The sequence below is a fragment of the Lynx rufus genome, unplaced genomic scaffold, assembly GCF_022079265.1.
Source record: "Lynx rufus isolate CCGP_SWC_20201006 ecotype Redwood Valley unplaced genomic scaffold, mLynRuf1.p SCAF_17, whole genome shotgun sequence".
NCBI lineage: Eukaryota > Metazoa > Chordata > Mammalia > Carnivora > Felidae > Lynx > Lynx rufus.
Window position 1 is genome coordinate 28,029,776 of NW_025814831.1, and position 13,245 is coordinate 28,043,020.

General features: G+C 51.7%; 1 protein-coding gene across 1 annotated transcript in view; it reads right to left on the bottom strand.

Annotated features, from left to right (window-relative positions):
• Positions 1-5,770: 5,770 nt before the first annotated feature.
• JDP2 (Jun dimerization protein 2) overlaps positions 5,771-13,245 on the bottom strand; it is a 40,256-nt gene continuing 32,781 nt past the window's right edge. Inside the window, exon 4 of the mRNA XM_047080333.1 lies at positions 5,771-9,976. Coding sequence (XP_046936289.1) covers positions 9,791-9,976 — 186 coding nt within the window. The 3' untranslated portion in view covers positions 5,771-9,790. The remainder of the gene's footprint in view (positions 9,977-13,245) is intronic.

Consider the following 13,245-nt stretch of genomic DNA (forward strand, 5'->3'; position numbering starts at 1 on the left):
AGAAGAGACACCCAGTTCTCCCTCTGGCTGCAGGCTGTCAGCCTGTAGCAGGCCTGTGCTGGCGACGGGAGAAGATGTGAACATCAAAACTTCGGGGTTTTGGTTTATCTTAGACTGGACCTCCTAATTAACAGATGGAGACTTAGAAGGACACAGGGCCATCTCTTACCAGAGAGGGAACAGAAGGGTCCCAGGTCTGCCAGAAGGCAAGGCAAGGTGATCCTCACTGGGTTACATTTCACAGGGACCATGGGAGATAACACCTAAAATTATATTTTAATTTATTAAATGCACATGGGCTGTGCATTCAAAATAACCAGCACCCGGGCTCCTGGGTGGCTGAGCGTCCGACTTCGGCTCAGGTCATGATCTCGCGGTTCATGGGTTCGAGCCCCACGTCGGGCTAACGGCTCGGAGCCTGGAGCCTGCTTCAGATTCTGTGTCACCCTCTCTCTCTCTGCCCCTCCCCAGCTGGCGCTCTGTCTGTCTCTCTCTCAAAAACAAATAAACATGAAAAACAACAACCACAAAACAGCCAACACCTTACGCACCGTGGAAACCTCCAGCCCCACCAGGTGATATGGTGGCAGAGCATATGTTGACACGGTTCTAGAGGCAGACCAGTTTGTGCCGCGTCTGTACCCACTCGAGACTGGCAGCTTTCCGAGTCACTGAGAAATGCGTTGGAGCAAATATTCCTAAGTGAGATATAGAGGTTTCCTCCAAGATCCAAAGAGGTTCCCTAGGTCCGGGGCCTCTTTCTCAGTGGTGGGGTGCAAGGTGAAATTACCTGTCTTTTGTCTGGAAGGGGCTGCTTTGGAATGCCCCAGAGCACAGGACCCCTACAAACTCCACCCATGCGGCAGGCACCTGAACCCTCATGGTGTTTTTCTGGTGCTCATGCGCCTCCCTAGGGCATCCAGAGCTCGGGCCACTTCCTGCCCTGCAGGTCTTATGAGCCTCACGCCATCAGTATCATGCGAGCAGTTGGGTTCTATGGGGAGGCAGAAAGATCAAAGCTCTTGAAGATCTTCTGATGGGGAGCTGGAGAGTTGATACGCCCCCTGGCCAGACAGCGAATGCTCTCTCTGCCTCCCTCGTGGTAAAAGCGAGCTGCTTTTCATTCTCCTTAGTGATGGGAATTCAGAAGAATGCATCTACCAATTAATAGCTGCTTACCAAACGCCAGGGGCTGTGTCATCTACTCTAACAACGCTAACACATCAAACGTGGCACGGAGTATCGGTTAAGTTTGCAGTAGCCCCCCACTGTCCCACACAATCTGTCTGGTCTTCACAGGGACCAGAGAAATGAGTAAATCCCACAGGAATAGGCTAGGGGCCTCGGCCACCACCTTTCGCCCTTTACGTCTTCAAAGATGGCGCGATTCCCTCCAGTGGCTCCTAGGACATAGTGTCATTTCTGATTCACTAACTTGGGGGGGGGGTGTGGTGGGACAGTTTCAGGCACTTTCACTCAGCTTTTCCTATCAAAATGCTCTTATCCATCAGACGCTGGGTAAAGAGCTACAGGGAAGGTCTGTGGGCCCACTGAACCCACTGACAGGCAGACCCTGGCCAGAATACCTTCCATCTCCTGGCCTGACTGAGCCCATCTCTAGCCAGAGGAGCATCTAGCATTGCAGATGCTCCAGCATCACTGTCACCGCATACCCGGAGTTCTAATGGGGATATTGGATGCAACGGGCCTCGAAAGACGTGAGAATTCCCCTTTCCCTACCGACTCGTTACCCTTTAGGAGGGTTCCCGAATGTTTTACTGAGTATGGGTTATGGTGATGCAGGTTTCTCTACAAGGAAACACACCTGCCCTTCAGTCGGTGGATTCCAGCTCTGTGAACTGACTGAGATCTAGAAAGTGGATGAGGGGCCTTGCCGTCCATGATGCCAGTTACTAGCCTTCTGGCTTCTACCATTCGGGAACTCCATAATCCCCACTGGTACTAGGGAGCCCCGGTTCTATGGCAGGATCTCGTCCCGTCAACCCTGACCCATTCAGAGCTTCTCCAGGATGTTAGTGGCCTCTTGGCTCAGGTGAACATTCCTCTGGCCCTCCTGAGGAGCATGGTCAGGTGATGGGGCCTCCAGCCTCACCTAACAAACCCATTTGAACATGGCCTCCTCCCCGGACCTTCTGAGCCCTTCCTTAACTCTCTGCCAAGGCCATTTCAGCATCTCTACCTTGCTTACTGCGGGTTCAGGCCGTGAGGAAGCTTCAAGGACCATGACCGGCAGTGTCCTGAGGAAAACTCCGGGTGTCGGTGTCATGGCTTTGAGCCCGGGGTCACAAGCAAGTGCTCCCCCGGACAATGCTCCCCTTTCCAGACCTACACCCAGGGTTGGTCCACCACCCTCAGGGCGCAATCATTCCCATACGCCTCCGCTGGTGCCTGTGAATCCATTATCAGCCAGGTCCTGTAGTTCCTTCTGCAAATAAGTAATTTCTTTGCAGAGCAGTGACTGTAGTTCTCCTACTCAGACTGTCCTGATACGGGATCCTGTCTCTCTGCCTGGTGGTATCGACTGTAGCAGAGGGGATCCTGACGCTAAACATCGTGCTACAGGGTCCCTGCTTCGGGTGCAACCTCGCAGGGTCTCCAAGCACAGGGAGGCTGCTCCACTCTAGGAGGGGCTTCAAGGGTCTCGTGTACCCAAATGCGCCCATTCCAGATCCTTCTTCCCTTTAGGACACTGACTTTGTTTTTTATTTATTTATTTTTAAATTTAATGCTTATTTATTTTTGAGAGAGAGAGAGAGACAGAGAGACAGGGTGTGAGAGTGGGGGAAAGGCAGAGAGAGAGAGGGAGACATAGGATCCGAAGCAGGCTCCAGGCTCCGAGCTGTCAGCACAGAGCCCGACGCGGGGCTCACACTTGTGAACCACGAGATCATGACCTAAGCCAAAGTCGGACGCTTAATCGACTGAGCCACCCGGGCGCCCCTGACTTTATTTTATTTTCTTAAGTTTATTTATTTATTTTGAGACAGAGAGAGAGCGTGGGAGGGGCGGAGAGAGAATCCCAAGAAGGCTCTGCACTGTGAACGCAGAGCCCGACTCGGGCGGGGCTTGACCTCAGGAACCATAAGATCATGACCTGAGCCGAAATCAACAGCAGGACACTTAGCCAACTGAGCCACCCAGGCACCCGTCTGCAGGTCACTTCTACAGGTCTCGCTTCATCCTGCAAGACCTTTTGAGGAGCCTCAGGAAACACATCCTAGAACTCTCCACCTGAAGGATGAGAGGAGAAAGCATCTATCCATTGTCCCCTCCCCCCAACTAGTCAATGGAGACCCTACAGGCATCGACTCCCCTAAGTTTCCACGTTGCATATGTGAGTGCCGAGGGGATCACCAGGGATGTCTCCCAGGACAGGACGTGGGAAGATATAGGATGTGACTGTCGGGGAGAGGGGGAAGCGTCGGTTTGTACCTGTGTGAGGTTGTTCACACCTGTTCAGTCCTGGTCATGCGATAGAACTGGAGTCTGAGGATTTTATTTATTTATTTTTAAACATTTACTTTAAATTTTTTTTTCAACGTTTATTTATTTTTGGGACAGAGAGAGACAGAGCATGAACGGGGGAGGGTCAGAGAGAGAGGGAGACACAGAGTCGGAAACAGGCTCCAGGCTCTGAGCCATCAGCCCAGAGCCCGACGCGGGGCTCGAACTCACGGACCGCGAGATCGTGACCTGGCTGAAGTCGGACGCCCAACCGACTGCACCACCCAGGCGCCCCTAAACATTTACTTTAAAAAAATTTTTTTTAAATGTTTCTTTACTCTTGAGAGAGAGAGAGAGCAGGGAAGGGACAGAGAGGGAGGGAGACAGAGGATCCGAAGCCGGCTCTGTGCTGATAGCAGCAAGCCTGACGCAGGGCTCGAACTCACAAACCACGAGATCATGACCTGAGCTGAAGTTGGACGTGTAACCAACTGAGCCAGTCGGGCACCTTGGAGTTTGAGGATTTTAAATGGGGCCCAAAACAGGTGCCCAGTACCATCCACCTGGGTGAGTACCGTCCTTCAGAGCAGCAGAGGCTGATACTTAAATGTTAGCTTCACTGCAAGTGGTCCAAAGCATTACTACTCATTTCTTCAGGAATTACCCTCAGAACAATACAGAAACCAATCAAGAGGGACACCTGGCTGGCATAGTTGGTGGAGCACGTGACTCTTCCTCTCAGGGTCATGAGTTCAAGCCCACATTGGCATAGAGCCTACTTAAAAGAAAAAAAAGAAGAAAGAAAGAAAGAAAGAAAGAAAGAAAGAAAGAAAGAAACTCAGTGTCTTACATATTTAAACTTTTAAGCCAAAACAGTATGCCCAGCTTAATTAACATTGTCATTAACCATAATTTAGCTGCTCCCAAGAAAGATGATTTGCCAGTACGGAGAAGAAGCTCTTGCCAAAATTACAGAAATGTAGCATAAAGGAGTAGGACCGGCATCGATCTCATTACTTCAGGCATTATATGCATTATACGCATACGTGTGTGTGTGCATACGTGTGCATACGCATTATACGCATTATACGCACCTTATACGCATACGTGTGTGTGTTTGTGTATCTTCGTGTGTATCTGTGTGCTGTGTGTGTAGTTGTGTTTGTCTGTGTCTATGTTGTATCACATACCTGTGAGTATATCTGTGACTTTGTGTGTGTGTGTATGCGTGTGTGTGTGTTGCGCGTGTTGACCATCTGCTCTGTGCCGACCACAGAGAATGCCCCGAGCGGAGACTCTATCCTCGCGACGCTTCCGTGGAAAACAGCCTACCTGGCTAGGGAGTGAGGAAGCCGCAAGAACCTCCAACTCTTAAACTCCTCTTGAAGTAGGTGGAGTAACGGCCTCCCAAAGATGGAACCTGTGAATATATTATGTCACGTGGCAAGGGGGAATTAAGCTTGCATATGGAACTTAAGTTGCTAATCGGCTGACCTTAAAATAAGGTTATCTATCCTTCTTAGCCAGGTGGGCCCAGTATAATCACAAGGGTCCTTAAAAAATGAAAGGGAGGAGGCAGAAGAGTTGGTGTCAGAGTGATGTGATGTGAGAAAGACTCAAGCAGCCACTGCTGGCTTTAAAGATGGAAGGAGCCACAAACCAAGGAATGTGGGCAACCTTCATAACTTAGGGCCAGAAAATAGGTTTTCCCCTATCAGAGCCTGCCGACACCTCTATTTAACCCAGCGAGACCCATTTCGGACTTCTGATCTCTAGAACTTCAAGATATCAAAAATTGTGTCGCTTTAAGCCACTAAAACTATGGTAATTTGTTACGGTAACAACAGGAAATGAATATGCCTGGGAAAATTGCATTCGTGTCTTTCAAATGCTCCCCCTTTGCTTTGTTTCTAGTCTTAGTTAAAGGTGCAGTGGATTGCATTTGACGTAGGGGTTGGCTTGTGAAGTCAGCATTTAAGGAGAAAATATGGAGTCCAAATTAACCTTGAAAATGCCTGTAATTGCTCATTTTGTGGAGAGAAGGGACCAGGACCCACTGAAAAGAGCCGATCAACATTCCCCAAGGTGTCCTCACCCTTAGGCGCCCTCACCCCAGGGCTTGGGCCTACTGATCACAAGGGCCAGCTAAACAAATCACACCCTTTGAATTGTCTCTTTCTCTCCCTCCAGGCATTTAATTAAATTTGCACCAATTCAAAGAGCATATGCTGTAACTCCATTGCAATTTCAGATTTTGTTCCTATTTCCTGAGTTTGCTAAGGAAAGAATGAAAAAAGAAAACTTATTTGTGCTGTGGCTTGTTCTTTTTTTATTATGAAATATAACAAACATACAGAAGAGCGTGAGGAGTATCACCCACCTCTGGCAAATTGCAACATCGTTCTTCCACACTGGATTCGGATTTTTAAAAGGAAACGAAATGTTACACATACAGTTGAAACCCAATGTCCTTAGCCTTGCAGATGCTGCCTTCGACCCCCTTCCCCCCCCCCCATCCCCAGGAGCTTTCCCCATTACTGATTTTGATATTTGATTTTGATAGCAGTCCTATGCAGGCTTTGATACCTCTATTATCCAATTCTGTGCATACCCGTAAACACTAAAATATCAGCTCACATATCAAGAAAGATTCTATAAATGGTACACTGCATATATCCTTCTGCAACTTGCCCTCCTCTCCTCCAGCTCAGCACCGCGTTCCTGAGATTTATCCACAGCAGTACCTGTAGCCCTGGTTCATTCTTTGAAGCTGCTGAATAATATTTGACTTCCTAAACATACATTTCTGTTCATCTGCTTTTCTGGTCATAAGTATTTAGGTTGTTTCCACTTTCTCTTTATTACCAACAGAGATGCAGTGAACATTCTGGTCCATTTCTTCGGGCCCCTGTGCAAGAGTCCCTCCAAGGTGTATACTTAGGAGGGAAACTGCTGGGTCCAAGCATGTGTTCAGCCTTAGAATCACCGGTAATTGCCAAATTGCTTTACACAGGAGTCACACTGATTTCCCACTAGTGGCAAATGCAAGTTCCCTTTAATTCGTGTCCTGACCAACGCGTACTAGTTTCTGCCCATCTGATTGCAAATGGGTCTTGTTCTTCTTGTAGGTTGCACAGCGGATGCTCATAGCCACCCTGGGGCAGAGGTGGCGCAGGCCTTCCTTGTGACCCCCTGGCAGAAAGGCATAGGGAGCCCCAGGGAGGGGATGCTGAACCCAACACAGATGACTGTGGCCATGTAGGAGCCTAACGAACCTAGGAATCTCAGATTCCAGCATTCGCCCCTATGGGAACTGAATACAAGTCCAGAATGCAAACCGGCTCCTGGCTAGGCAGTAGAAGATTGAATCCTGAACCTATTTGCCTTTTAAGTATGTCTTCTGTACGTACACTTGGAGCCGGGTGTGTCTGGGGGTTAGGGATACTCATTGCGTGCCGTCTCGTCCAGCCCCTGGACGAGTTCTGGCGACTGAAGCCACACCACAAACACGGAGCATTTCCCCTCATGGGGAGGCCCAGCCAACATCTTGGCCCTGACACCCTACTGGACTGTGGCCTTGGGCAAGTTACATCTTCTTGGTGCCTCAGTTTTCTTGTCTATACCATGGGGATGGTGGCACCTACCTCCTGGCAAGGTCATATGGACTGGCCGCAGCCACACGTCTGAAGTGCCAGGCACAAAGAAAACATGCAAACGTTAGCTGTCACGAGGAAGGCCGTGATGGTGACTTCTTGCTGCCCACAGGAGGTAGCAGTGGTCCCGAAGAAGAAACTCCAAGGGCAGGCTCAGCACAGCACAAGTCACTGATTCTGGGAGACAGCCCATCCGCAGAGGCTAAGGAGGACTCTTCTGGAGGTACAGGCTCGCGGCACCCAAGCACGGGACCGAAGGCACCGTGGCCAGTGGCATGTGGTTGTCCTGCAGGGAGGCTGCGGGGTCATTTGAGGGGCCCTCGGAAGCCCACGTCTCTGTTTTCTCTTGGCTTGAAAAATATCAAAGGATTATGGCCTGAGGGTTTACCGTGTGCTGCCATGGCTGCCTATGAGCCGACCATCCCTGCTTCTGAGGCAGGGCTCAGGGGGTCCACACCAAGTGTGTTGGGTGGAGGGGACCTGAGATGGGTAGGTGAGGGGCCAAAGTCGTGTCTGTGACCTGTTCTCATTTCTGTCCGTTTCAGCAGTCCTCGTCCACGGTTTGGGAAGCAACCCAAGGTCACTGCTGTCCTTGACCCGAAGTCTCATCATCGACAACTAGTGATTTAGCCCCAGTGATGGGACAGAGGACACACGATTAGAAGGCAGAAGAGCAGCGTTCAGTTCCTAGTTGCGCCTCTGTTTTGCTAGGTGAACTTGAATCTTCAGAAGCCTCGGCTTGCACGGCTCTGCGGTGGAGCTAAGAACACCTGCCCCACCCACCTCACAGAGCTGTAATACCAAGTGAGACGGCGTGCACCAAAGGACCTGGGACATGCTGTGTGCCACATAAATGGCAGTTACGGTGTATCACACTGAGCTGTTCCTGCTGCGTGGGTTCGGTGCTCAGCCGTGCAGGTGAGGGCAAGTCGAGTTAGCCACACCCTCTCTGCTGGGTCAAGCCCGCATCTGCCGGGATCACTGGTCTGTTCCGGGATCACAGCACAGCCTGGGACTCTAGCCAGGCCCCCCTAGAACTAAATGTTACCCATGGCCCCACAGGCTCCCTCTTCTAATCAGATGAGACATCCAACCCCAGCCGATAATCAACAATCACACAGCAAGCTGGCGACGGGTGGAGAGTCATGGCTCTTGGAGGCCAAGTTTAAACGCCAGCTCTGCCCCTCCCTAGCTGGGTAATCTTGGACAAGCCACTTACCCTCTCTGTGCCTCGGTTAAGTCGTTTATACAATGGGGGCAAAGACGCCTACTTCACGCTGTCAAGAGTGAATGAAACTATATGTGCTTGTCACATAGGAGGTCAACGAATGGGGGCTGCAAGGATTTAGCACATGACTGTTAGCTCCACGAGCACAGGGCCTACCTAGATTTGTTTTATGCCTGGTGACCACTCGGCACCTTGTAGAGAGCCTGGCTCACGCAGGACGGGCACTCAATCCGCTTGGGGAGTGAGTGAGTGAACGAAGGGAGTACCGCGGACTTCTTGAACCCCTCCGAGCCTGAACTTCCTCATCTGTAAAATGGGCATATAAACACTCACCTGGGAGGGCTGTCGTGAAAACCAAGAGCCGCCAGCCGATGCGCGAAACATCCTCGGACACCGCACAGCGGGAGGCCCGCCGAGCGGGCCTCGCACCCCCTTCCCTGGGCAGACACCACAAGAGGCGGCTGAGTAAGTAAGAGTAACGTTTACTGAGCGATACAGGACTGAGTACTGTGAAGGATTTACCAGGATGGAAACGCACCCCATGCCCGCCCCTGCCACCCCGACACCCAGAGACTACTACAGTACTTAGGAGTTACACACGACGGCCATAACTGCTGGATATCTGTTCGTAACAAACAAACCGTAGCATATTTATACTATATCACATCGAGTGATTATAGAAATCCATATATATATTGCTTGTATAAAATCTTTTTTTTTTTGTAAAAAATATTAAAAAAAAAAAAAAAAAAAAAAAGAAAGTATAAAAAAACATGTGCAGTTGAAAAGCCCTGCCAGGACAGCCAGTCTGTAAACATTCAGTGAGTATGTGCTTTGGAAGGGCGCCCGCGCCTCGTGCCCACAGCAGACTCCAGCGGGGCCGTTGAGGGCGCGCCCCGGCTGCCGCTCCCGGGCAAGGCCGCGCTGGACCCACGGGGGCAGGTACGGCTGGGCCCCACGTGGCGCCCGCTCCAGCCTGGCATCAGGGTCAGGGGGGGGCAGGGCTGGGGGCAGGCAGGCTGTGGTCCCACTCAGTTCCATCCCCAGCCGCATGTTTGTTTGCAACTCATGGCTTTTCCTGGCTGCTCCGAGGTCCCTCGGTGGGTGCCCTGGTGGAGAGGCCATTTGGTTGGGTGTCTCTCTGGCCGGGGGCCTCTGTCCTGCCTCCTTCCAGCTGGGCCCCAGGCAGGACAGCCCCACCGTGGGTCTACTTTGGTCTCAGCGCTTGGTCCTTCTAGGTTTCGTCAGCCCGTTCTTCCCCTTGTGTGGCTGATGTGAGTTTCACAAAAAAGCCCGGCCAGCGCTGGCTGTGCTGAGCCTCATTGTAAAGTTTGTCATGCAGCAAGGAAGGGCCCTCTGGGACCCCTCGTCCTCCCCCCTCTTCCCAAATCCTCCTCCTCCTCCTCCTCCTCCTCTTCCTCCTCTTCCTTCTCCCAGCCCATGGTCACTTCTTCTCTAGCTGCTCCAACAGCGGGTTCCCTTCTGATTCGGGGGTCTTGACGCTGTCCGTCCGGACGATGCAGGTGGGGCGATGCCGGTTCAGCATCAGAATGAGCTGCTGTCGCTCCTGCTTCAGCTCCTCGATCTGGGTCTTCAGCTCCGCATTCATGAGTTCCAGCCGCTCAGATTCCTGTGCACAAAAACAGGGACAGGGCTGTAAGCTCTCACTGGGGACCGGCACTGCCTCTGGGGAGGTACAAGGCACTCCCAGCTGGCATTTGCCTGTTTTCTGCCTGCCAGCTTCCCACTGGAAGAGGCACAGGACCTGCTATCGAGCCCCCAGGGTCCCTGACTTTCTGCAGCAGTGGCCGTCACCGCTGTGACACTGGCCTGTGTCAAAGCGGGAAGGACCCAGGTTATATTCTGGGGCCAGCCTGGCTCATGTCCCACCTCCCTCCTCTCACTCAATCCACTCTAGCCACGGCGACTCCCTTGTAGTCGCTCAAATATGCCAACACTCTCCTGCCTCCGGGCTCTTGCCCAGGAAACAAAGGGTGGGAGAGGAATAGGGACCCAGTGGAACTAGAGCAGGTGCACGCAGGGTCCACAGGGGGTGGGAGGGGGCCCGCGGCTGGCAGTGCAGCGGCAAAGTGCTTTGATGTGTGATGTGTAAATGTACATTGGGGCTATGCTGGCCTGCGGGATCACTAAGCCCAGTGTGTTCATGTCATTCCTCCCCAAACGAGTACTTCCTATCAATCCATAATCATTGAAACAGCCTCTTCGTTATCCCCTGTTATCTAGAAGCTTTGCCCACTGGGAGGCGATCAACTGTCACCCTTTTGGATCCAAAAGAAAGTTTCCAATAGACCTCAAGTGAGATTCCCAATGAACTTCCAGCTCAGTTGGAGAGACTCCAGGGAAAAGAAGGAACGAATGCTGGTGATTCGCTCTTGGGGAGGGCGGTGGGGGGGGGGGCGGGGTTGTGGGTTCAGAGTGTGGATGGATAGGCGACGAGCAGACCAATTCAGGGCTTAGGGGTCAAAGCGGTAAGACAGGAAGGCTTCGCCGGACTGTGTCTGAGAACTTACAACCCGGTCGAGAGCTGGAATTTACTCAAGGGCCAGCAAAGTTTCGGACCCAGTGGCTCTCGACTCAGAGCGATTTCGCCTGCCAGGAGACATTTGACAACGTTTGGAGACAATTTTGGTTGTCCCCCCCCTGGGGAGGGTGGGGTGCTACGGTGTCCAGTGGGTAGAGGCTAGGTATGCTTCTAAACCTCTTGCAATGCCCAGGGCGGCCCCGCAACAAGAACTCTCTAGACAAAATGTCAACAGGGCCGCGGTTGGACAACCCGTACCAGGCCAAGAACAAGCTGCGGTTGCAATCGCGCATGTGACAAAGGAGCTGGGTGACACTGGCTTGGGTCTGTGGGCTTGCCCCTCCGCCAGCGGGGCCAGGCTGGGCAGCCTCCTGCGGGGAGGCACCCCAGGCCGCCGTCCTCCTCATAGCGGCTGGCCCGACTGAACTGCCACTTGGTCTGTCTCGGGGGTAACAGCACGAGCGCCTGGGGAGCTCAGAACTGCTAAGATGGGCAGTCCTCGGGACCAGACACTGAAGGAGAACGGCCCCCCAAAAAGGAAAAAAGCGCTCTGGGGGAAAACATTAAAAAGCAGCTATGGTGGTTTGGACCCAAGGAGGTGTGTGGATTTCAGCTCAGGTCACGGTCTCACAGGTCAGGAGTTCAAGCCCCGAGTTGGGCTCTGCTCTGACAGGGCGGAGCCTGCCTGGGATTCTTTCTCTCCCTCTCTCTCTGCCCCTCTCCTGCTCGTGCCGCCGCCACCCCCCCAAAATGATAGACATTTTAAAAAGTTATTAAAATGTTGAAGTATATCATGGAATATCCTGCACTCGGACCAGCTGGCTGTCAGAAGGTAAGTGACTGCTTTCTAGTTTTATTTCCTTCTGTTTTATTGGATGGTGCTACGTGTTTATTTATCGTGTAAGTAGAAGTTGACTTCAGATGAACCATGATTATAGAAGTTGCCTGTGGTTTTATAACAGCAGTTACCTGATCTGCTTTGCTAATTAATTGAGAAATGTGGGCTAGGATCTTCACATGTTAATTATGAAGTAAATAACTCTGCTTGCATTTTTGTTTATAGTTTTGCCTTCTGGTAGATATTTCTTGCCCTAGAGAAAATGAAACCATTTGTTGTTTCACAATAGATTGCAAGCGAGTGAACATTCTGTCTCTTCCACTAGGCTCACCAAAGGCAGGAGAAAAAATACAGGGTGAGGGGCTGGGTGTCCTGGTATTTCATCCTGGCTGTGTGACCTTGGCCAAGTCAATTCCTTTCTCAGGGCCTCAGTCTCCTCCCAGAGAATATGATTGGCCTAGAGGACTTTAAGCATTAAGATTCTCTGATTTTAGGGGTGCCTGGGGGGCTCAGTCGGTTGGGCATCCCTTTGGCTCAGGTCATGATCTCGCAGTCTGTGAGTTCAAGCCCCATGTCAGGCTCTGCGCTGACAGCTCAAAGCCTGGAGCCTACTTCAGGTTCTGTCTCCCTCTCTCTCTACGGGTCCCCCACTCACACTCTGTCTCTCTCTTTCAAAAATAAAATAAAAACATAAAAAAAAAAAAAAAAAGATTCTCTGATTTTATCTTTAAAAAAGTTACCCTAGGGGCGCCTGGGTGGCTCAGTCGGTTAAGTGTCCGACTTCGGCTCAAGTCATGATCGTGTGGTTTGTGAGTTCGAGCCCCGCGTCAGGCTCTGCTGACAGCTGGGAGCCTGGAGCCTGCTTCAGATTCTGTGTCTCCTTCTCTCTCTGCCCCTCCCCCCGCTGTGCTCACTTGCGCTCTCTCTCTCTCTCTCAACAATTAAAAAAAAAAAAGTTACCCTAATACACTTAAAATAGAGTTCTATTTCCCAATGTTTTTTGTAAGTATTGGGAAGAAGGCTGATGGCCTCTTCTGAGCCCAAAAGGCCTGTCTGAACTAAAATCCTACCTCTGCCACTTTAGCTATGTCACTGTGAACCAGATTCCCCATGTCCCTGAGCCTGGGCAACCTGAACAGCGTGCTGGGCGGTAGAGGAAGCCCTGGGTTCTAGTCCTGCCTCAGCTGCTGCAGAATCTTGAGCAAACGTTCATCCCTCTGAGTCTCAGAATCCTCGTCAGGGGAGTGGGGGCTGCTTCGCCTCCCCTCCAGGGTCACCATCTCCTTGTGACCATCCAGGAGGGAATGGCCATGAAGAGTGCAGAGTGCCATGGGAGTGTGAGATGGGCTTCCTGCTACCAAAGCCCAGAGAATGAACCTGCGTTAGGCACGGCAGGTGCGGCAGGTACAGAGGTCGGCGTTACAGAAGGGAGAAGCATAGGGACGCTGCTCCTGACTGCAGACAGAGGAGCTGCTGAGGTAGCCCTGGCTGCCTCAGGAACTCGGCTGGTCCAGGCAGG